This window comes from Coregonus lavaretus (genome assembly GCF_964263955.1).
Source record: "Coregonus lavaretus genome assembly, chromosome: 3".
NCBI lineage: Eukaryota > Metazoa > Chordata > Actinopteri > Salmoniformes > Salmonidae > Coregonus > Coregonus lavaretus.
Window position 1 is genome coordinate 15585723 of NC_139990.1, and position 25261 is coordinate 15610983.

The 25261-nt window shown below is 45.1% G+C and overlaps 1 protein-coding gene across 2 annotated transcripts in view; it reads left to right on the plus strand.

Annotated features, from left to right (window-relative positions):
* Positions 1–25261, plus strand: part of LOC311109315 (receptor-type tyrosine-protein phosphatase U-like) — a 100302-nt gene that overhangs the window by 12085 nt on the left and 62956 nt on the right. For both annotated transcript variants that reach the window (XM_084152150.1, XM_084152151.1), the window contains exons 7-12: positions 1830–1932; positions 2885–3170; positions 16009–16045; positions 18967–19105; positions 21224–21384; positions 22148–22335. In XM_084152150.1, the coding sequence (XP_084008276.1) occupies positions 1830–1932; positions 2885–3170; positions 16009–16045; positions 18967–19105; positions 21224–21384; positions 22148–22335 (914 nt within the window). The remainder of the gene's footprint in view (positions 1–1829; positions 1933–2884; positions 3171–16008; positions 16046–18966; positions 19106–21223; positions 21385–22147; positions 22336–25261) is intronic.

Below are 25261 nucleotides of genomic sequence, written 5' to 3' on the forward strand. Positions count from 1 at the left end.
CGGTTTTTGATTTGGGTAGGTTTTAATAGTCACAGTGGGAACAACATCTCCTATACACTTCCTGATGAACTCAGTCACCGTTATTCTCAGAGGCAACTCGGAACATATCCCAGTCCGCGTGATCAAAACAATCTTGAAGCATGGATTCCGATTGGTCCGACCAGCGTTGAATAGACCTTAGCACAGGTTCTTTCTGTTTGAGTTTCTGTCTATAGGAAGTGAGGACCAGAATGGACTCATGATCTGATTTGTCATGCCCTCTACCATGCCCTCTTAACCTTTTCACACTTGAGTTCCAAATATCTCTAACGGTCGCCTCATCGTGAGTTGTTTTATGCACGTGATGTCAGAATGCACTCACTATTCCAAAATGTGATTGTTACGCAACAGGACAGTTAACATGCACTGCCTGCTAATTATCTATAGGCTACGTTTCAACTTGTCAATTTCAAATTACTTTCTAACAAGTTGTATTTTCTAACAACAGTTTGAATTGAGGTGTGTTCAGCCTCATTATTCACATAGAAGTAGCCATTTCAGTGAGGCTTTACTGAGCTGGACAAACTTCTCTCTTCAAGGAGAGCCCAAACACTTCACCAATGTTTCCGCAGATCAAGTATGCAGACATTTGCACAGTCTTGCACGAATTGGCACATTTTCTGTCTGGCGCTCGCATTGTCTTCCTTGTTATTTTCCTTACAAATAGTAACTTTGGACATGTGTACTTTCCTATCAAAGTAAGTGCCTTTTTTTCTGTATATCGTGTTGTCGTTTCTACTATAGAGTGTGCAAAGCTGTCATCAAGGCAAAGGGTGGCTACTTTGAAGAATCTCAAATCTCAAATATATTTTGATTTGTTTAACACTTTTTTAGTTACTACATGATTCCATATGTGTTATTTCATAGTTTTGATGTCTTCACTATTATTCTACAATGTAGAAAATAGTACAAAATAAAGACAAACCCTTGAATGAGTCGGTGTGTCCAAACTTTTGACTGGTAGTGTATATGAGTACATTTTATAATGAGGTTTATAGGAGTACATTGATATCCTAACATAGTTTTCTGACCCAAAATGAAAGACAACGCCAGGTAACAATGTCCGCAACAACTAAGATCACTGAAGCGCGAGGCTCAACTTCTCCGCTCTTTTGGTGCCCTGTGTACTACGCTGTACACAGCGTGAATCAAACCCCTGCACATGCGCAGATAATGTGTTTGACTGTGTGAGAGCGAAATCTTGCATTTTGCTCATCTCAATATCTGTGGTGCTGCTCGTGGCAAAGTCTTTACGCTGAGTCTACCTTTAATTTCAGAGGCTGTTGGTTTAGCTGATTATTAATAATCTTTCTTTACTATGGAAGCTCATGTTTTTTTGCCTGGCTGCTCCCTTGCTAATTGTCTTCTAACGGTAAACAGAGATGGGAACACAATTGTGTGTGTGTGTTTGTGTTTGTGCATGTGTTTGTGTGTGTGTGTGTGTGTATGTTCCCTAGAGATAGGAGCTTGTTCCAGTCTACCGTCCTGTTCATGGGGGGTGTGGCAGTGAGATGTGTCCTAATTACAGGGGATTCTTATCATCCTTGTGAATAACTATGGGAATGTCCTGCTTGATGTCTATTTGAATAAGAGTTTTATCTCACTTCCTGTGCTATATATGATTTTTTATTGTTATTTACTCTCTCATTTTCTAGCTCTCTCTCTGTCTCTTATTCTCTCACACACCCACACCCCCCTGCTCCACCTCTTTCTCTCCCCCTCTTTCCCCTCCCCTTCTCCATCTATACCCCCCCTCCCTCCTCCCTCCCCCTCTCCGCTCCCTCTCTCAGCCCCAGTGTTTGACTATGAGGACAACCCAGCCCCACTCAGTGAGTCAGAGAGTACCATCACTGTGCTGCTGAGACCAGCGCTGGGCAGAGGAGCACCAGTCAGGTACAGTAACCGTATTAACCACAGTAATAGACCTCACGCAACTGTCTACCACTAGATCACTGTACCACTCATAAAAATAGTGTTACGAATAAACATGTCATTGGAATTTTATTTGTGTTTCTTATTTTATTTCACCTTTATTTAATCAGGAAGTGTCTTTGGTAACCTTAAAGGGGCTGTCACGATCGTCTAGTAGCGAAGTAGACCAAGGCGCAGCGTGTGAAAGAAACATGACTTTATTATATCGAAGTTTCTTATAAACAAACAAAACACGACTCGTGAAGTCCAAACGGTTAACTAACCGAACACGGAACAAAAACCCACAAACACAAGGTGAAGACACACAGTTTAAATATGGCTCCCAATCAGAGATAACGAGCCGACAGCTGACACTCGTTACCTCCGATTGGGAGTCACTCAATACAAACATAGACATCGACAACCTAGACACCCAACATAGAACATGAACACATAGAATACACACACCCTGGCTCAACATAATGAGTCCCAGAGCCAGGGTGTGACAGGGGCAATCGATAGTTGAAACAACAATAAAGCATTCTCCTCACAACTGTTTCAGTATAAAGCTTAGGGATGGGCCTGGACAAATTTAAACACTCTCAAATTCATAGACGGGGCTATGGATGCAAGGACTGACCATCCAAGATATCAAAATTATAGTCTTAGCCATGTTTTGAGGCTATACATTGTTTGTTTACATTTACTTTGATTACAAACATTGTCATAAAACACGCTTATATTTTGGATTCTGAGGGTGTACGACAGTTCATGAGGCCTTTATAAGTTATATTCTTCAAGAATCAATGAGTACATATAACTAATTTACTAGTCCAAAAATGGATTTAACAACTGCAAATTGCCTCTTTAAGATGTCCAACTGTTTCCAGCTTAGTTATCACCTATAAGTCTGTTGTCATCCTTCTCCCCCCAGTACATACCAGGTGGTGGTATTAGAAGAGGACGGTTCTAGGCGGGTCAGGAGGAGGAGGGAGCTGGGTAGCGGGTCAGACTGTTTCCCTGTGCCAGCGTCCCAGGTGGAGGCCCAGTCTAAGGGGACGCCTCACTACTACACGGCTGAGCTGCCCCCCTCCAGTCTCCCTAAGGCCACTCCATTCACAGTAGGGGACAACCACACCTATAACGGCTACTGGAACACTCCCCTGGACCCCTCCAAGAACTACCTAGTCTTCTTCCAGGCTACAAGCTACTTCAGAGGGGTGAGTTTATAGACCTGTCAGTAAAGCCAGAGTCAAGTCTGGAGTCTTTGCCAAACATACCATAGGAGTAGGCAAGATAGCATAAACAGATCAGGGGACTAGACTAAGCTACAGTACTTTGGGACAAATCAAGTGTTATTGAATTGAGAAGGTAACACTGTGCAGGGCTGGTTGTAGGAGAGAGGATCTTCAGCTCTGAACCTCAGGGTGTTTTGGCCCATCTCTCTCTCTCTCTCTCTCTCTCTCTCTCTCTCTCTCTCTCTCTCTCTCTCTCTCTCTCTCTCTCTCTCCCGCTCTCCCTCCCTCCCTCCCTCCCTCCCTCCCTCCCTCCCTCCCTCCCTCCCTCCCTCCCTCTCTCTCTCTTTCATTCTCTCTTCCCTTATCTCTTCCCTTCTCTCTCTGCCTGTCCCCTCAGAGCCTGCTGACAGAAAGGAAAGTCTGCCTAGAGGAAAGTCTGAAATGAGACTCAAGCGTAGATAATAGGGGGAAAGTAGGGGCCCAGTTTACTAAAGTAAATGCTGTTTAAATCATAAAGCCCATATGGAGCTAAATGTCTACAGTCTGGTCTGCCTGGCTGCAGCCTCTCATAGAGAGAGAGTTTGTTATCATGCCTCATATATAGAGTATATATGACTACAGTGGGGGAAAAAAGTATTTAGTCAGCCACCAATTGTGCAAGTTCTCCCACTTAAAAAGATGAGAGAGGCCTGTAATTTTCATCATAGGTACACGTCAACTATGACAGACAAATTGAGAAAAAAAATTCCAGAAAATCACATTGTAGGATTTTTTATGAATTTATTTGCAAATTATGGTGGAAAATAAGTATTTGGTCACCTACAAACAAGCAAGATTTCTGGCTCTCACAGACCTGTAACTTCTTCTTTAAGAGGCTCCTCTGTCCTCCACTCATTACCTGTATTAATGGCACCTGTTTGAACTTGTTATCAGTATAAAAGACACCTGTCCACAACCTCAAACAGTCACACTCCAAACTCCACTATGGCCAAGACCAAAGAGCTGTCAAAGGACACCAGAAACAAAATTGTAGACCTGCACCAGGCTGGTAAGACTAAATCTGCAATAGATAAGCAGCTTGGTTTGAAGAAATCAACTGTGGGAGCAATTATTAGGAAATGGAAGACATACAAGACCACTGATAATCTCCCTCGATCTGGGGCTCCACGCAAGATCTCACCCCGTGGGGTCAAAATGATCACAAGAACGGGGGGACCTAGTGAATGACCTGCAGAGAGCTGGGACCAAAGTAACAAAGCCTACCATCAGTAACACACTACGCCGCCAGGGACTCAAATCCTGCAATGCGAGACGTGTCCCCCTGCTTAAGCCAGTACATGTCTAGGCCCGTCTGAAGTTTGCTAGAGTGCATTTGGATGATCCAGAAGAGGATTGGGAGAATGTCATATGGTCAGATGAAACCAAAATAGAACTTTTTGGTAAAAACACAACTTGTCATGTTTGGAGGACAAATAATGCTGAGTTGCATCCAAAGAACACCATACCTACTGTGAAGCATGGGGGTGGAAACATCATGCTTTGGGGCTGTTTTGCTGCAAAGGGACCAGGACGACTGATCCGTGTAAAGAAAAGAATGAATGGGGCCATGTATCGTGAGATTTTGAGTGAAAACCTCCTTCTATCAGCAAGGGCATTGAAGATGAAACGTGGCTGGGTCTTTCAGCATGACAATGATCCCAAACACACCGCCCGGGCAACGAAGGAGTGGCTTTGTAAGAAGCATTTCAAGGTCCTGGAGTGGCCTAGCCAGTCTCCAGATCTCAACCCCATAGAAAATCTTTGGAGGGAGTTGAAAGTCCGTGTTGCCCAGCGACAGCCCCAAAACATCACTGCTCTAGAGGAGATCTGCATGGAGGAATGGGCCAAAATACCAGCAACAGTGTGTGAAAACCTTGTGAAGACTTACAGAAAACATTTGACCTGTGTCATTGCCAACAAAGGGTATATAACAAAGTATTGAGAAACTTTTGTTATTGACCAAATACCTATTTTCCACCATAATTTGCAAATAAATTCATAAAAAATCCTACAATATGATTTTTTTATTTGTTTTTCTCAATTTGTCTGTCATAGTTGACGTGTACCTATGATGAAAATTACAGGCCTCTCTCATCTTTTTAAGTGGGAGAACTTGCACAATTTGTGGCTGACTAAATACTTTTTTCCCCCACTGTATATGACTCTGGTAGCTACAGATTTATAAAAAGTATTTAATAAAAGGTGTGCGTCAAGGCAGGTTGGAAACTGTGTCATCGATAGTTGTACTGCAATCTCCTGGGTCAAAATGCGTCAGAGAGAGTCACAGGGCAGAACTGGTCATACACGTGCTTCCTAAGTGGTTGCTAAATGCAGTAGGGGTAAAGCTCTAGAGGTTAGAAGGCTGTAGCTAGGGATAATGCTCCATAGGTTGTAAGGCTGGTATGACTAACCTCACTTGGCTAAAGGGTCAAGGACTTACCCTCAGTGTTTCTCTGTCCCTCTGAATCACACTCTGATCGTATTCTCCTGTGTGTCTTAACTATCGATCATTAAAGCCAATACTAAACCCTTTGACGTCAGTGGCTTGCATTTCCAATGACTCCTCCCTCCTCCCTTAATACCCAATTAAATGTGTTTTAGGTGTGTGGTGTGTGTCTGTGTGTGTGTGTGTGTGTGTCTGTGTGTGTCATTACGACTGTGGTGTTATTATAGTTGTATATTTACCTAATTTAGAGATGAGTCCTCTCGGAACACTCTTAGCCACCACTCTATTCCATCCTGACACAGCAGCTCATAACAACATTGGAATATTCTAATTCATGTAGATTATTGTTTCTTTGTCTGCCCTCTGAGCATCTTTATCTCAATCTGTTCATAAAAGTTGGCTATTCGAGTCAGCCTGGATTTGCGATGAGTGTGTGTGTGTGTGTTTGTTCGCTGGCTCTGTAAAAAGGGGGAAAGCACATGTTTTTTAGTTTTTATTTTAACAATTATTCAAGATAATTAGCTGTAGGTTTCCAGAACCATGGCTCTGAGAGCTGCTGCTGCCACTGAATGGAACTGTAATTGCTTTGACAGATATGTCTTTACTGGAGCTTGAAAGACAGCAAGATTGGTGCATTCAGTTCTTTATAAACCACAGAATCGCACAGACACACACACACACACGCACACACACACACACACACACACACACTATATATATATATATATATATATATATATATATATATATATATATATATACAGTATATACAGTGCCTTCGGAAAGGGTTCAGACCCCTCGACTTTTTCCACATTTTGTTATGTTACAGCCTTATTCTTAAAATGATTAAATGTTTTTTTTTTATTGTTTTTTTTCCCCCCTCATCAATCTACACACAATTCCCCATAATGACAAAGCAAAAACAGGTTCTAAGAAATGTTTGCTAATTTATTAAAAATAAAAAACGGAAATATCACATTTACATAAGTATTCAGACCCTTTCCTCAGTACTTTTTTGAAGCACCTTTGGCAGCGATTACAGCATCAAGTCTTCTTGGGTGTGACGCTACAAGCTTGGCACACCTATATTTGGGGAGCTTATCCCATTCTTCTCTGCAGATCCTCTCAAGCTCTGTCAGGTTGGATTGGGAGCGTCGCTGCACAGCTATTTTCAGGTCTCTCCAGAGATGTTCGATCGGGTTCAAGTCCGGGCTCTGGCTGGGCCACTCAAGGACATTCAGAGACTTGTCCCGAAGCCACTCCTGCGTTGTCTTTGCTGTGTGCTTAGGGTCATTGTCCTGTTGGAAGGTGAACTTTCACCCCAGTCTGAGGTCCTTAGCACTCTGGAGCAGGTTTTCATCAAGGATCTCTCTGTACTTTGCTCCATTCATCTTTGCCTCGATCCTGACTAGTCTCCCAGTCCCTACCGTTGAAAAACATCCCCACAGAATGATGCTGCCACCACCATGCTTCACAGTAGGGATGGTGCCAGGTTTCCTCCAGAAGTTACACTTGGCATTCAGGCCAAAGAGTTCAATCTTGGTTTCATCAGACCAGAGAATCTTGTTTCTCATGGTCTGAGAGTCTTTAGGTGCCTTTTGGCAAACTCCAAGCGGGCTGTCATGTGCCTTTTACTAGGGAGTGGCTTCTGTCTGGCCACTCTACCATAAAGGCCTGATTGGTGGAGTGCTGCAGAGATGGTTGTCCTTCTGGAAGGTTCTCCCATCTCCACAGAGGAACTCTGGAGCTCTATCAGAGTGACCATTGGGTTCTTGGTCACCTCCCTGACCAAGGCCCTTCTCCCCCAATTGCTCAGTTTGGCCGGGCGGCCAGCTCTAGGAAGAGTCTTGGTGATTCCATACTTCTTCCATTTAAGAATGGTGGAGGCCACTGTGTTCTTGGGGACCTTCAATGCTGCAGAAATGTTTTAGTACCCAGATATGTGCCTCGACACAATCCTGTCTCGGAGCTCTACGGACAATTCCTTCGACCTCATGGCTTGGTTTTTGCTCTGACATGCACTGTCAACTGTGGGACCTTATATAGACAGGTGTGTGCCTTTCCAAATCATGTCCAATCAATTGAATTTACCACAGATGGACTTCAATCAAGTTGTAGAAACATCTCAAGGATGATCAAAGGAAACAAGATGCACCTGAGCTCAATTTCGAGTCTCATAGCGAAGGGTCTGAATACTTACGTAAATAAGGTATTTCTGTTATTTATTTTTTATAGATTAGCTAAAATTTCTAAACACCTGTTTTTGCTTTGTCATTATGGGGTATTGTGTGAAGATTGATGAGGCAAAACATGTATTTAATCCATTTTAAAATAAGGCTGTAACGTAACAGAATGTGGAAAAAGTCAAGGGGTCTGAATAATTTCCGAAGGCACTGTATATACAGTATATACACTGCTCAAAAAAATAAAGGGAACACTTAAACAACACAATGTAACTCCAAGTCAATCACACTTCTGTGAAATCAAACTGTCCACTTAGGAAGCAACACTGATTGACAATAAATGTCACATGCTGTTGTGCAAATGGAATAGACAACAGGTGGAAATTATAGGCAATTAGCAAGACACCCCCAATAAAGGACTGGTTTTGCAGGTGGTGACCACAGACCACTTCTCAGTTCCTATGCTTCCTGGCTGATGTTTTGGTCACTTTTGAATGCTGGCGGTGCTTTCACTCCAGTGGTAGCATGAGACGGAGTCTACAACCCACACAAGTGGCTCAGGTAGTGCAGCTCATCCAGGATGGCACATCAATGCGAGCTGTGGCAAGAAGGTTTGCTGTGTCTGTCAGCGTAGTGTCCAGAGCATGGAGGCGCTACCAGGAGACAGGCCAGTACATCAGGAGAGGTGGAGGAGGCCGTAGGAGGGCAACAACCCAGCAGCAGGACTGCTACCTCCACCTTTGTGCAAGGAGGAGCAGGAGGAGCACTGCCAGAGCCCTGCAAAATGACCTCCAGCAGGCCACAAATGTGCATGTGTCTGCTCAAACGGTCAGAAACAGACTCCATGAGGGTGGTATAAGGGCCCGACATCCACAGGTGGGGGTTGTGCTTACAGACCAACACCGTGCAGGACGTTTGGCATTTGTCAGAGAACACCAAGATTGGCAAATTCGCCACTGGCGCCCTGTGCTCTTCACAGATGAAAGCAGGTTCACACTGAGCACATGTGACAGACGTGACAGAGTCTGGAGACGCCGTGGAGAACGTTCTGCTGCCTGCAACATCCTCCAGCATGACCGGTTTGGCGGTGGGTCAGTCATGGTGTGGGGCGACATTTCTTTGGGGGGCCGCACAGCCCTCCATGTGCTCGCCAGAGGTAGCCTGACTGCCAATAGGTACCGAGATGAGATCCTCAGACCCCTTGTGAGACCATATGCTGGTGCGGTTGGCCCTGGGTTCCTCCTAATGCAAGACAATGCTAGACCTCATGTGGCTGGAGTGTGTCAGCAGTTCCTGCAAGAAGAAAGCATTGATGCTATGGACTGGCCCGCCCGTTCCCCAGACCTGAATCCAATTGAGCACATCTGGGACATCATGTCTCGCTCCATCCACCAACGCCATGTTGCACCACAGACTGTCCAGGAGTTGTAGGGAGGTCATACAGGCACGTGGAGGCCACACACACTACTGAGCCTCATTTTGACTTGTTTTAACGACATTACATCAAAGTTGGATCAGCCTGTAGTGTGGTTTTCCACTTTAATTTTGAGGGTGACTCCAAATCCAGACCTCCATGGGTTGATAAATTTGATTTCCATTGATAATTTTTGTGTGATTTTGTTGTCAGCACATTCAACTATGTAAAGAAAAAAGTATTTAATAAGATTATTTCATTCATTCAGATCTAGGATGTGTTATTTTAGTGTTCCCTTTATTTTTTTGAGCAGTGTATATACTGAACAAAACTATAAATGCAACATGCAACAATTGCAACAATTTTACTGAGTTACAGTTCATATAAGGAAGTCAGTCAATTGAAATACATTTAGGCCCTAATCTATGGATTTCACATGACTGGACAGAGGCGCAGCCATTGGTGGGAGCCAGGCCCACCCACTGGGTAGCCAGGCCCAGGCAATCAGAATTTGTTTTTCCCCACAAAAGGGCTTTATTACAGACAGAAATACTCCTCAGTTTCATCAGCTGTCCGGGTGGCTGGTCTCAGACGATCCCGCAGGTGAAGAAGCTGGATGTGGAGATCCTGGGCTGGCGTGATTACACGTGGTCTGCGGTTGTGATGTGGTTGGACATACTGCCAAATTTTAAAACGATGCTAATGGTAGAGAAATTAACATTACATTCTCTGGCAACAGCTCTGGTGGACATTCCTGCAGTCAGCAAGCCAATTGCATGCTCCCTCAAAACTTGAGACATCTGTGGCATTGTGTTGTGTGACAAAACTGCACATTTTAGAGTGCCCTTTTATTGTGCCCAGAACAAGGTGCACCTGTGTACTGATCATGCTGTTTAATCAGCTTCTTGATATGCCACACCTGTCAGGTGGATGGATTATCTTGGCAAAGGAGAAATGCTCACTAACAGGGATGTAAACACATTTGTGCACAAAATTGGAGAGAAATTAGCTTTTTGTGCATATTGAACATTTATGGGATATTTTATTTCAGCTCATGGGTGTGTGATATATAGTGTGTGTGTGTGTGTGTGTATGTGTGTGTGTGTCTGTGTGTGTGTGTGTGTGTGTGTGTGTGTGTGTGTGTGTGTGTGTGTGTGTGTGTGTGTGTGCGCACGTATGTGAATGTGCGCTTCTGGGTTTTATAAAGAACTGATTGAACCAATTTTGCTGTCTTTCAAGCTCCAGTAAAGACATATCCGTCAAAGCAATTACAGTTCCATTCAGTGGCAGTAGCAGCTCTCAGAGCCATGGTTCTGGAAACCTACAGCTAATTATCTTGAATAATTGTAAAAAAATAATGTGCTTTCCCCCTTTTTACAGAGACATAAAAAAACACACACACACACACTCTCATCGTAAATCCAGGCAGACTCGAATAGTCAAGTTTTATAAACAGATTGCGATAAAGCTGCTCAGGGCAGACAGAGAAACAATAATCTACAATAATTGGAATATTCCAATGTTGTTAAAAGCTGCTGTGTCAGGATGGAATAGAGTGGTGGCTAAGAGTGTTCCGAGAGGACTCATCTCTAAATCAGGTAAATATACATTTACATTTACATTTTAGTCATTTAGCAGACGCTCTTATCCAGAGCGACTTACATGAGCAATTAGGGTTAAGTGCCTTGCTTAAGGGCACATCGACAGATTTTTCACCTAGTCGGCTCGGGGATTAGAACCAGCGACCTTTCGGTTACTGGCACAACGCTCTTACCCACTAAGCTACCTGCCGAGCACAGTCATAATCACACACACACACACACACATAGACGCACGCACACACACACTACACCTCCCCCAACTCCCACCCAGCCCATCACAGCGATACCAGAGACACATTATCAAATTAAGATTAGAACATGCTAAATCAGGTTTTATACAAGGGGGGCAAGTATGTTCATCTATTCTGGGCTCTGAGATTGGAGTCAGAACCCTTTCACCTCAGTGTCTACTAAATTGCCTTTTTTAATTGAAAACCTGTTCCGAGTGGATCTGTATCCGCCCACCTCTTAGTCATGGAGATAGAAGTTGTATTTACCCACAATTCACATATTATTACAGTCCCACCTGCTGATATGTCATGTGTCATGTCTGTCAAGACTCTGAGTCACAGCACTTTTTGGCATAAAACCATAGAGTAAATCCAAAATGGCACCCTATTCCCTATATAGGGCACTACTTTTGACCCTGGTCAAAATGTCATTTGGACTTAGCCATAACATCCTACTGACTGCTGAGGAAACATTTAATTTACATTTAAGTCATTTAGCAGACGCTCTTATCCAGAGCGACTTACAAATTGGTGCATTCAACTTAGGATAGCCAGTGGGACAACCACCTATTTCTTTTAATTTTTTTTATTTATTGGGGGTGGGGGAGGGGGGTGTAGAAGGATTACTGCCTGATGTGTTCTGATGTTATTTGTAGAATGATCCTCAGATATGATATGCCAATATTTCCAGCCAATATCAGAGATTGAGTGACAGGTAGCTGGTACAGAAGATGATGACGGTTGATTACTACTTTAACCAGCAGATCCAATAGTGTAAAGTAGCATTTCAACAGGCAAAACGAGTGACCTAAGCGACTTTGAGTGTGGTATGATCGTTGGTGCCTGGCGCGTCGGTTCCAGTATCTCAGAAATGGTCGGCCTCCTGGGCTTTTCACGCATGACAGTGTCTAGGGTTTACTGAGAATGGTGCGAAAACAAAAAACATCCAGTCAGTGGCAGTCCTGTGGCCAAAAACAGCTCGTTGATGAGAGAGGTCGAAGGAGAATGGCAAGAATCGTGCAAGCTAATAGGCGGGCCACCAACAGGCAAATAACGGCGCAGTACAAAAGTGGTGAGCAGAACGACATCTCGGAACGCACAACTCGTCAGTCCTTGTCACAGATGGGCTATTGCAGCAGACGACCTCACTGTGTTCCATTCCTATCAGCTAAAAACAAGAAGAAGCGGCTCCAGTGGGCACGTCATCACCAACACTGGACAATTGAGGAGTGGAAAAACATTGCCTGGTCCTACAAATCCTGGTTCCTATTGCGTCATGCTGATGGCAGAGTCAGGATTTGAGTCCATGGCCCCATATTGCCTGGTGTCAATGGTACAGGCTGGTGGCGGTGGTGGAATGGTGTGGGGAATGTTTTCCTGGCACACGTTAGGTCCCTTGATACCAATTGAGCAACGTCTTTTGAATGCCACCCCTTGTAGAATCCATGCCCCGAAGAATTCATGTTGTTCTAGAGGCAAAGGGGGGTCCGAACGGTACTAGATGGGTGTACCTAATAAACTGGCCACCTAGTATATATATATATATTTAGTATATATATATATATATATACACTGCTCAAAAAAATAAAGGGAACACTAAAATAACACATCCTAGATCTGAATGAATGAAATAATCTTATTAAATACTTTTTTCTTTACATAGTTGAATGTGCTGACAACAAAATCACACAAAAATTATCAATGGAAATCAAATTTATCAACCCATGGAGGTCTGGATTTGGAGTCACCCTCAAAATTAAAGTGGAAAACCACACTACAGGCTGATCCAACTTTGATGTAATGTCCTTAAAACAAGTCAAAATGAGGCTCAGTAGTGTGTGTGGCCTCCACGTGCCTGTATGACCTCCCTACAACGCCTAGCCATGCTCCTGATATGGTGGCGGATGGTCTCCTGAGGGATCTCCTCCCAGACCTGGACTAAAGCATCCGCCAACTCCTGGACAGTCTGTGGTTCAACATGGCGTTGGTGGATGGAGCGAGACATGATGTCCCAGATGTGCTCAATTGGATTCAGATCTGTGGAATGGGCGGGCCAGTCCATAGCATCAATGCCTTCCTCTTGCAGGAACTGCTGACACACTCCAGCCACATGAGGTCTAGCATTGTCTTGCATTAGGAGGAACCCAGGGCCAACTGCACCAGCATATGGTTTCACAAGGGGTCTGAGGATCTCGGTACCTAATGGCAGTCAGGCTACCTCTGGCGAGCACATGGAGGGCTGTGCGGCCCCCCAAAGAAATGCCACCCCACACCATGACTGACCCATCGCCAAACCGGTCATGCTGGAGGATGTTGCAGGCAGCAGAATGTTCTCCATGGCGTCTCCAGACTCTGTCACGTCTGTCACATGTGGTCAGTGTGAACCTGCTTTCATCTGTGAAGAGCACAGGGCGCCAGTGGCGAATTTGCCAATCTTGGTGTTCTCTGGCAAATGCCGAACGTCCTGCACGGTGTTGGGCTGTAAGCACAACCCCCACCTGTGGACGTCGGGCCCTCATACCACCCTCATGGAGTCTGTTTCTGACCGTTTGAGCAGATACATGCACATTTGTGGCCTGCTGGAGGTCATTTTGCAGGGCTCTGGCAGTGCTCCTCCTGCTCCTCCTTGCACAAAGGCGGAGGTAGCGGTCCTGCTGCTGGGTTGTTGCCCTCCTACGGCCTCCTCCACGTCTCCTGATGTACTGGCCTGTCTCCTGGTAGCGCCTCCATGCTCTGGACACTATGCTGACAGACACAGCAAACCTTCTTGCCACAGCTCGCATTGATGTGCCATCCTGGATGAGCTGCACTACCTGAGCCACTTGTGTGGGTTGTAGACACCGTCTCATGCTACCACTGGAGTGAAAGCACCGCCAGCATTCAAAAGTGACCAAAACATCAGCCAGGAAGCATAGGAACTGAGAAGTGGTCTGTGGTCACCACCTGCAGAACCACTCCTTTATTGGGGGTGTCTTGCTAATTGCCTATAATTTCCACCTGTTGTCTATTCCATTTGCACAACAGCATGTGACATTTATTGTCAATCAGTGTTGCTTCCTAAGTGGACAGTTTGATTTCACAGAAGTGTGATTGACTTGGAGTTACATTGTGTTGTTTAAGTGTTCCCTTAATTTTTTTGAGCAGTGTATATTCAGTGGCCAGTTTATTAGGTACACGCATCTAGTACCGGTCTACTCCGCATCTACTCCACTTTGCCTCTAGAACAGCCTGAATTCTTTGGGGCATAGATTCTACAAGGTCTGCCGTTCAAAAAACGTTGCTCAATTGGTATCAAGGGACCTGACGTGTGCCAGAAAAACATTCCCCACTCCATTACACCACCACCACCAGCCTGTACCGTTGACACCAGGCAGGATGGGGCCATGGACTCATGCTGCTTACACCAAATCTTGACTCTGCCATCAGCATGACGCAATAGGAACCGGGATACGTTGGACCAGGCTGTGTTTTTCCACTCCTCATCTGTCCAGTGTTGGTGATCGAGTGCCCACTGGAACAGCTTCTTGTTTTTAGCTGATAGCAGTGGAACCCGGTGTGGTCATCTGCTGCAATAGCCCATCCGTGACAAGGACCAACGAGTTGTGCGTTCCAAGATGCCGTTCTGCACACAACTGTTGTACTGTGCCGTTATTTGCCTTTGGTGGCCCACCTTTTTGCTTGCGCGATTCATGCCATTCTCCTATGACCTCTCTCATCAACGAGCTGTTTTCACCCACATGACTTCCACTGACTGAATGTTTTTTCCGTCAACGGGGTGGTGTACCTAATAATTCACTATGTGTCCATCACCATATTTTGACAGAATTTCCAGAGCAACCTGACAAAAAACTACTCAAACCACTAAATAGATTTCATACAAATCCATTGACCCTTTCCCCAATTCTCTGTTGATGCAATATTAATGATAGTGAACAGCGTAGTCAGCTTCAGGATCTTGAAATGCTACTTTACACTATTGTATCTGCAGTTTAAAGTAGTTATCAACCGTCATCATCTTCTACAACCAGCTAACTGTCACTCAACCTCTGATATTGGCTGGAAATATTGGCATAACAAATCTGAGGATCAATCTATAAATAACATCAGAACATATCAGGCAGGGAGGTGTCATCAGCAGTCAGTAGGATGCGATGGCTAAGTCCAAATTATATTTTGACCAGGGTATATAGGGAATAAAGTGACATTTTGGTTTTTATGCCAAAAGGTGCTGTGAATCAGAGTCAGGCCAACCTTGACAGACATAACACATGGCATATCAGCAGGTGGGACTGTAATAATGTGTGAATTGTAGTTAAATACAACTTCTATCTCCATGACTAAGAGGTGGGCAGATACAGATCCACTCGGAACAGGTTTTCAGTTAAAAAAGGCAAGTTAGTAGGCGAAAGGGTTCTGACTCAAATCTCAGAGACCAGATTAGATTAACATAATTGCCCCCCTTGTATGGAACCTGATTTAGCATGTTCTAGTCATAATTTGATAATGTGTCTCTGGTTTCGCTGTGATGGATTAGGTAGGAGTTGGGGGTGGTGTAGTGTGTGTGGGTGTGTGTGTGTGTGCGTGCGTGCATACTTGTGTGTGTGTGTGTAATGGGTTGGGTGGGCCAGGGGACCGGATGTTGTTGATGAGAACTGAGGATATTTCATTCACAATCACATTACAATTAGATGTCATCTGCTTTCTGCCCTGACTGAGTTTTTTTATTAGATAGTTTGCTCTTTAAAACACAAAGGGACTAGGTGATTAAGACACACACACACACACACACACACACACAGATACACACACGCTCTGACACCTGTTCTATGCTTAAAAAATAGTTGTTTGATGCGTTTTATTTGGGTTGTGGTTATCCAATACTAATGAACCTCCCATTCTTGTTTCAGGAGACGAGAATTAACTGCATCCGGATTGCCCGTAAAGGTACGCTCAGATCGTTCCATTTCATCATTGAGAGGCATGCATTGAGAAATAGACTACATAAGAAAACTTCCTGGCAAAGCAGTGTTTACATCTTCTGTGCGTCATGATGCTTCAGAGGCACTCTGATGTGGTTTGAAAGCTTCCCTGTCACTCGGAGGGAGGGAGGGAGGGAGGGAGAGGGAGAGAGAGGGAGAGAGAGGGAGAGAGAGTGAGAGAGAGAGAGAGAGAGAGAGAGAGAGAGAGAGAAGGAAGCCTGTAGAAATTGGATTCCTTCCTCTCCCTACACTCTTACTGTCTCTCTCTCTTCCTGCGCTCTCGTTGTTATTTGAAGCGTCCTGACATCAAGGGGTCTCTTCTCGCCATTGTCTGCTGGCGCTACACACCACCCAGGCAGAGGAGCTGTGTGTGTATGCAGAGAAGAGTTCTCGGCAGGATATTTCTAGTACCCTTCATTTGGTACGTGATGGTGACAGGGTGGCATGGTGAATGGAGGGAGGAGAAGAGATGAGAGGAGAGATTGGTGCTGTTCCAGTTCCTGTGGTGGTGGCAAAGAGAGAGGTTCAGGAGGAAGCGTACTATGGCATTCTCTCTCTCTCTCTCTCTCTCTCTCTCTCTCTCTCTCTCTCTCACACACACACACACACACACTCTTTCTCTCTTTGCCTGTCTTATTGTCTGTCCGCCTCAAGCTTCCTCTCTCACTCTCTAATTATACAACCTTTCTTTATCTCTCTCTAACACGCCCACACACATGCACACATATAACATTTTCCTCTCACACCATTTTTTTCTCTCTCTCGCTCTCTCTTCCTCTTCCTCTCTCTCTCTCTCTCTCTCTCTCTCTCTCTCTCTCTCTCTCTCTCTCATTCTGTGACTGCGTAATGAAAGGATAGGGCTCATGTCAAGCGTGAAGCAGGGAGACAGGGACAGAGACAGGCGGCTACCGCTTAGACAACTAGTGTCACACCTCAGGTGTTCCGGGCTGACACCAGCACAATATCTGATTAATTACATACCAACGCTGGCAGATGAAGATGAAATGTATGTCCTCTCCAGCCCTCTACATTTCTTTCCTTCCTCCGTCCTAATCTTTCTCTCACACGCATTCTCTCATACATACATTCACTCTCCTTTCCCCCATCCCTCCCTCCCTGCCTCACAGCAGCAGAAAGTTTTTGTGGTCTAAACTTTTCCATGGCAACGTGCTTCTTACACCAAGAGTCAGTAAGAACAGAGTGACTCATCTGTGCGCACGCATACACGCACACACACACACACACACACACACACACACACACATTAGTAAAGTGGACTTGGAGGCCAGAGAGAGAGCCAGCTAGCCAGCAGAGCTACAATCACCTGCAGTCAAGATTTCAGCAGGCTACACTCTGTTTTCCTGAACAGGCTTTTAAGGCTCAGGCAAAGTTACCCCCCTTGCAGACAAAATATCAAGTCTTACTGGGAGGGAGAAAATAAAACATGGATGCTGTTCAAATTGGTTGTGCTGCAGCTAACTGGTAGAGAGCGAGAGAGCGAGAGAGATTTTTTAAATAGTAAGTGAGCTGAAAGAGAGAGGACCACGTCCAGCTAAAGGTATAGATGAAGGATGGTGAAAAGAGGTAGTAGATAGATAGATAGATAGATAGATAGATAGATAGATAGATAGATAGATAGATAGATAGATAGATAGATAGATAGATAGATAGATAGATAGGTAGGCAGGCAGGCAGGCAGGCAGGCAGGCAGGCAGGCAGGCAGGCAGGCAGGCAGGCAGGCAGGCAGGCAGACAGACAGACAGGCAGGCAGACAGGCAGATAGATAATTGGTTTTAGCTTCGTGCCTCCAGTGATAGGCCATTTCATTCACCCTCCTTTTTGTTTACCCATCGTAGAGAATACTTTTAATTAAGCGTATGCTCGCAGGGGTTCAGGATCATAATTCTCAACCAATTCTTTCTCTAGTCGGCAATAAACACTTCTGGAAAACACCACGGGAGCTCCAAATTCATCATGGGAGAGATTTCAAGCTGTTGTTATAGCTCTGATGGAAATGTAGAGGCACAGCGAATGCAGTGAGACTGTGACTTTAGTGCATAGAAAATGGTTGACTGAATGAACTTCCAGCTAGCTATTAGCTGATGTAATTGGTGTGTTTTCTTAACACATGTAGGCCAAGACTGTCCAGCTGTCCACACTGGCTACACCAACTGTGGCTGGTTAGTTAGCGGCTTAAAAGCTTCCTCCTTATCCAAGCCTGTTACCTGTTATGAAACATAGTCAGGGACAAAGCCAGAGCTTATTTACACTACCATGCTCTCTCCCTCCTCTCTCTCCATATCTCCCTCCCCCGCTCTCCCTCCCCCCTCTCTCCCTTCCTCCCCTCTGCCAGTGTATTCATCCAGGTGGATATAATACCCAGTGTGAGAGGGATAATAACCTGCTTTTACTCTGATAACCCGGCTCACCGTGGCTTCCCGTCTCTCAGACTACCACAATACCTCTGGGCCTCCTTTGGGATTAAAAGAAAAAAATTGAACTAGACTGTAGCCTTCTTACTCTAACACCTGATATTTTCAATCTCTGATCGTCATCGGTATAATTGGTTGTTTTTGTGGTTGTGTGCCTTTTCTACAGGATGCTTGGGCTTATGTGTGGTCTAGTGTTGGGACTAGGGAGAGGAGACTAACTAGGTTGGCCCTTTGTTGGAGTATGATCGCCCGAACCCTGAGTTCTTAAGAGCTAATGCCAAGGCCTTTGTTCAGCAGGCTACTACAGTCTTGTAGCATACAGAAGACTATCACTCTAACTTGTCTCTCCCCCTCGTGTCTCTCCCCTGTAGCTGCCTCTAAAGACCATAAGAGGGTCCTGGATGAATCCTAGGCTTTAGTTCAGTGGGCTAACAGTCTTGTCTCTCCTCTGTAGCTGCCTGTAAGGACCATAAGAGGGCCCTGGAGGTGTACCAACATGCAGAGGACATGGGTCTGATCCTGGGGGCCTGTGCTGGGGGACTGGTGGTCCTCATTCTGCTGCTGGGGGCCATTGTCATCATCATCAAGAAGGGGTGAGTGGAGGGTCGTGTGTGCGTGTGTGTGTGTGTGTGTGTGTGTGTGTGTAAAGGTGATTGTGATCGTTGAGGGGGTCCAGAAAGGGGCCTATCTTTGGCTGTCTCTTAGCTGCCTGTCACAAACTGCCATGTGACTAACTATGTCCTATTAGGGAAGGCATTTCTCCATCACATCTTGGCAGGCTTAGTCCAACTCAATTCAATAGGGAGTTAGGTAGGTAATGGAGAGTATATTACTTCCAGAACTACACACATGGCTGGGTATTATTTGTGGGATGCTGTGCAGTTATAGATGCCAAGCTTTTTGCGTAGAACTAATTTTCTAATTTCAAGCTCTGTTGTCTATTGGCTGCACACACATAGCCCAGAAACTCCAATATACACTCCAGCGTCATTGGCCAAGTTCCACCAGGAAATACTGCTTGGCAGTACTGTACTCTCCTCCTGTCCTCGTCTCTCATCCTTTATTGCTCTTCTCTCACCCTTTCCTCTTCTCCTCTGCCGTTAAATTGGGAGAATAACACTCAGTGTGTAATATTCATCAAGGGCCATGATATTCCATTGCCCTTTCAAGTCAAAGCAGATATAATAGCAGCATCTGGGTTGGTGTGCAGTGCTCCGTGAACTTGGTGCCTGTGGCTGAGCCATTCATTGGAGAGGAAGGTTGTTGTTGCCTTTCGGATAGAATTACCACCTCAGGTTTTCTCATGATGAAGGGATACCTGTCAGAGAAGCAGGGTTGGACGTCACAGGGAGAAGCGTGATAGAGACAGAAATTGTTAATTATGTAAACACAATGGCAACCAGCTAACCAACCACCAGTAGAACGTTGAGCTAACTGTACCTTGGTTGATAACTGTATGTGTACCTGTGCTCCCTGGCAGATTATTCATGTAAGTGATCTATTTAGCTAGGAACCCAGTCAATGTCACAGTTGTACTATATTTTATCTGCTGCTGCATGGTCGCTTGACTTGCCTCCATAAACATACAGGTAACTGCCAAAAGGAACATAAAGTGTCTTAATAGGGCGTTGGGTCACCACGAGCCAGAACAGCTTCAATGCAACTTGGCATCGATTCTACAAGTGTCTGGAACTATTTTGGAGGGATGCAACACCATTCTTCCACAATAAATTCCATAATTTGGTGTTTTGTTGATGGTTGTGGAAAACACGGTCTCAGGCGCCGCTCCAGAATCTCCGACAAGTGTTCAATTGGGTTGAGATCTGGTGACAGAGACAGTCATGGCATATGGTTTACATAGTTTTCCTGCTCATCAAACCATTCAGTGACCACTCGTGCCCTGTGGATGGGGGCATTGTCATCCTATGGGGCATAGCCATAGTAGCCAAAATAATGGCATGCCCAACATTTTTATACTTGACCCTAAGCATGATGGGATGTTAATTGGTTAATTAACTCAGGAACCACACCTGTGTGGAGGCACCTGCTTTCAATATACTTTGTATCCCTCATTTACTCAAGTGTTTTCATTATTTACCTGTAGCTTTCAACATTTAATAATGGACATTTTTATTTTGCCTTGCTGGAGGCCACCTCACTAACCATCGCCCCACCTCTCACCTCTCTTAGTTTTCTTTCTCTTCTCTCTATCTCCTCCTTTCTTCTCCTCCTTTCTCCATGCTAATCAGAAGGTACTTCTATTCTTACTCTTACTACCCGTAAGTGACTCCTCCCTAGTCTCTCCCTCCATCTTTTCATTATGGCACAATCTTCACCTGCTTGCCCTCTGTAGTCCTGGAAGTTGACACTTATAGGAGATAAGCATCTCCTCCACCTCATCCTCTATATACCTCTCCTGTCTATATTCTCTCTCGCTCTCTCTCTCTCTCTCTCTCTCTCTCTCTCTCTCTCTCTCTCTCTCTCTCTCTCTCTCTCTCTCTCTCTCTCTCTCGGCCTGCTACTATCACAACAAATATTCCTTTATCTCCCTCTCCTCGATACAATCTCTTATTTTTCCCCTTTCTTCCAATTTCTCAACTCCTTGACCTCAACCCCCCTCTTGCTATTTCCTTATTTCAATCTCTATCTTATTCTTCCCTCCTTTTTATATTCCCTCTCCTCTTCACATCTCCTCTCTTTGCTCTGTGCAGCAGGAAGAAGGTAGCGCTGAACAAGGCAGCCATGTCGTACCGTCAGGAGAAGACCAGGAAGCTAGGTTCTCTGGACTGCAGCATGACAGAGCAGAGCACCCTGCAGCAGGACGGGCACACCGCTAACTCCTTCATGGACGCCCACACCTGCAACACACGGAGTAAGAACCAAGAACACCCTGAGCCCTAAGAGAGACAGAGAGTACAGCAAAGAGTACACTAATCTGTAGGTTAACCCTGTACCTCCTACACAGAGAGAGAGAGAGAGAGAGAGAGAGAGAGAGAGAGAGAGAGAGAGAGAGAGAGAGAGAGAGAGAGAGAGAGAGAGAGAGAGAGAGAGAGAGAGAGAGAGAGAGAGAGAGAGAGAGAGAGAGAGAGAGAGAGAGAGAGAGAGAGAGAGAGAGAGAGAGAGAGAGAGAGAGAGAGAGAGAGAGAGACTGCACTTTCTAGGCTACAGCCTGTCCTGTATACACACACTGCTAAGATAAAGTACCTTCAGTTTCTCAGGCTTTCTGTTTACTTCTCTGTGAATATCCATCTGTTTCTCTCAGTCCTTCAGCTTGCTTTCATCAATATAAACTATTCTTCTTCTCTCTCTCTCTCTTCTCTAACGACCTTTTTCAATTAAAATATTCCACCGTGCCCGTCAACACGTACATACAATATGTCTTCATAGTGATACCGGCTCTTCCTTGATCTGCCTGGCAGACTGAGCAGAGTGTCAGTTGAGTGGGTGTTGTGTTGAGCAGGTGGAGGTTGACCTTCAGTCCCCTCACTGAGCCACGCGCTTTAATAAAATAACATTTAGCCACTAATACTGGCACTTATATAACATATGTGATATTGTGTAATGGTTAACATGTGTGTGTGTGTATCTTTGTGTGTGTGTGTGTGTGCTCATGCATGTGTGTGTGTCTCCTCTAGATGAACAGAGGAGTTCAGTGAACGAGTCCAGCAGCCTGTTGGGTGGTTCCCCACGACGGCACTGCCGTAGGAAGAGCTCTCCGTACCACACGGGTCAACTTCACCCCGCGGTCAGGGTGGCAGACCTCCTCCAACACATCAACCAGATGAAGACTGGAGAGGGATACGGTTTCAAACAGGAGTATGAGGTGAGATGGAGAGAGAGAGAGAGAGAGAGAGAGAGAGAGAGAGAGAGAGAGAGAGAGAACTGAAAATGGAATGTGGGCGTAGCATCCTTTGGGATTTAATGATGCAATTTTGGAGGCAGAAGGCATTTTAATACAGTTTCTCATCTCTGAGTCCAATGGCTTATGTGTTCAGTAGGCTGCTGCTGGAAGCTTATTTTAATAAGCAGCAGTCAATGAAAACCTCCAGTAGCTGTTTTATACCATCTCTCAATGTAAAGCTATTTTATTCTGCTCAACTCTCTTTCAGATCTTTTTCTGTTTCTACCAAGAGTATATTAATTAAATGGCTTTCAAGTAACTTTTTTTCATTCTATTTGTGATTTACTACAAAGTCCCTCTATTCGCCCGGTAGCATTTAGCTTGTATTTGTCCCCGAATCCAAACCTCCAGGATTCCAGATGCGCTTTTCGATTCATTAATCCCACCCCCGAAGGGCCCAACAAATTCCCCCTCCTAAAATCAATACCGTGGTCGCTTTTTCACTCCTCCATCGCTTTTCCGCTCCTCCCGTCTCACTCCCTCCATCGCTCCCCAGTCTGTCGCCTGGAGAAATAAGATGAAGGAGAGATCAGTGTGAGACTGGGATGTGTGTGTGTGTGGTGTGTGTATCAGTGTGAGACTGGCTGTAGGACTTCATAACCCTTATTTCCCACTGGGCTGCCGAGGCGGCCATTGATCAGGCATGCCGCAAAGTACTGTTGGAGCTTTTAAATGGCACTACAGGGTTTCTGGACTGGCTCTACAGGGTTTCTGGACTGGCTCAGATAGAACGAGGCTGAAGTCAGATAGCCATAACCAGATTACAACCAACTGGTTAGACTGTCAGGTTAGATCCAATCCTCTTGACTATCTTCAGGGCTTCTACCCAGCAGGCAAAACTGGTTGAAAGGATGTCATTACAAACCAGATTACAACAATGATTTATATACATCATTGGATTACAACCAGTTGAAGTCATTTCAACCAGCTATGCCTGCTGGGTATATGTTCAAGTTTTAATGTCAAGTACAGTGAAATGCCTTTCTTGCAAGCTCTAAACCCAACAATGCAGTAATCAATATCAATTTAGTACTATTAAATAACATACGGTAGAACAAAAACACACAAGAAACAAAAATAAGAAATAAGAACAACACGAGAAAGTAAGAAGCAACATACAATGTGCATGGATACTGGAGTGATAGAGGTAGATATGTACAGTGGGGAAAAAAAGTATTTAGTCAGCCACCAATTGTGCAAGTTCTCCCACTTAAAAAGATGAGAGAGGCCTGTAATTTTCATCATAGGTACACGTCAACTATGACAGACAAAATTAGATTATTTTTTCCAGAACATCACATTGTAGGATTTTTAATGAATTTATTTGCAAATTATGGTGTATAGGGGTAAGGTGACTAGGCACCAGGATGTATGATAAACAGAGTAGCAGCAGCATAAATGAAGATTATATGTGAGTGTGGGTAGAGTCCGTATAAATGTGTGTGCATGTTATGTGTGTACTGGAGTGTCAGTGTGCGTGAGTGTGTAGAGTCCTATGTGTGTGCATAGAGGAAGTGCAAAAATGTACAAGGGTCAACTCAGATAGTCCGTGTAGCCATTTTGTCTTATGGCTTGAGGATAGAAACTGTTCAGGAGCATGTTCGTGTCCGACTTGATGCACCGGTACCGCGCGGAAGCAGAGAGTCTATGGCTTGGGTGGCTGGAGTCTTTAACGATTCTCCGGGCCTTCCTTTCACACCCCCTGATATAAAGGTCCTGGATGGCAGGGAGCTCGGCCCCAGTGATGTACTGGACTGTCCGCACCACCCTCCGTAGCACCATGTGATCAAGGGCGGTGCTGTTGCCATACCAAGCAGTGATGCAGCCAGTCAAGATGTTCTAAATGGTGTAGCTGTATAACTTTTTGAGCATTTGAGGGCCCATGCCAAACTTGTTCAACATCCTGACGGGGAAGAGATGCTGTCACGCCTTCTTCACAACATTTTAGTCATTTAGCAGACGCTCTTATCCAGAGCGACTTACAGTTAGTGAGTGCATACATTTTTTTCTTTTCATACTGGTCCCCCGTGGGAAACGAACCCACAACCATGGCGTTGCAAACACCATGCTCTACCAACTGAGCTACACGGGACTACAAACAATGAGCAAACCAGCCTTTACATTTACATTTTAGTCATTTAGCAGACACTCTTATCCAGAGCGACTTACAGTTAGCTCTACCAACTGAGCTACACGGGACCAACTGTGCGCTTGTGTGTGGACCATTTTAAGTGATTTGTAGTGATTTGGACCCCGATGAACTTGAAGCTCTCGACCCCCCATTTGCTGTAGTCCACAATCAGCTACTTGGTCTTACTGACGTTGAGGGAGAAGATGTTGTCCTGGAACTACACTGCCAGGTCACTGATCTCCCTGTAGGCTGTCTCATCGTCGCCGGTGATCAGGTCTACCATTGTCGTGTCATCAGCAAACTTGATGATGGTGTTGGAGTTGTGCGTGGCTTCAGTGGAAATAAAGAACATTGATAGCTGAGACCCTGATGTATAATAGTGCCGTGCTAAAGAAAGTCTGTCTATGGATTTGTTTAGTGTTAGTCAGGCTCTGCTCTAAAGAGTGTGTTGGTGGGAGAAGGATAGAGAGAATGAGAGAGAAGGAGAGAGAGATGGATCATGTCTTCTCTAAGCAGGATTAGGTATAGTATTACCTGTGTAGGAGTGAGGCGCAGGTGTAATCCTCTGATCAGCATGCTGCCCCTGTCCCTGGGCTGTAGGTGGACCGGCCTCCCCACGCTGATCCCATGCTGGGATTGGGCGGGCGCTGATGAGGGACTTAGTGAGCTGGGGTTGGAGTGCCTGGATGTGCATGACAACGCAGCCAGGATATAAGT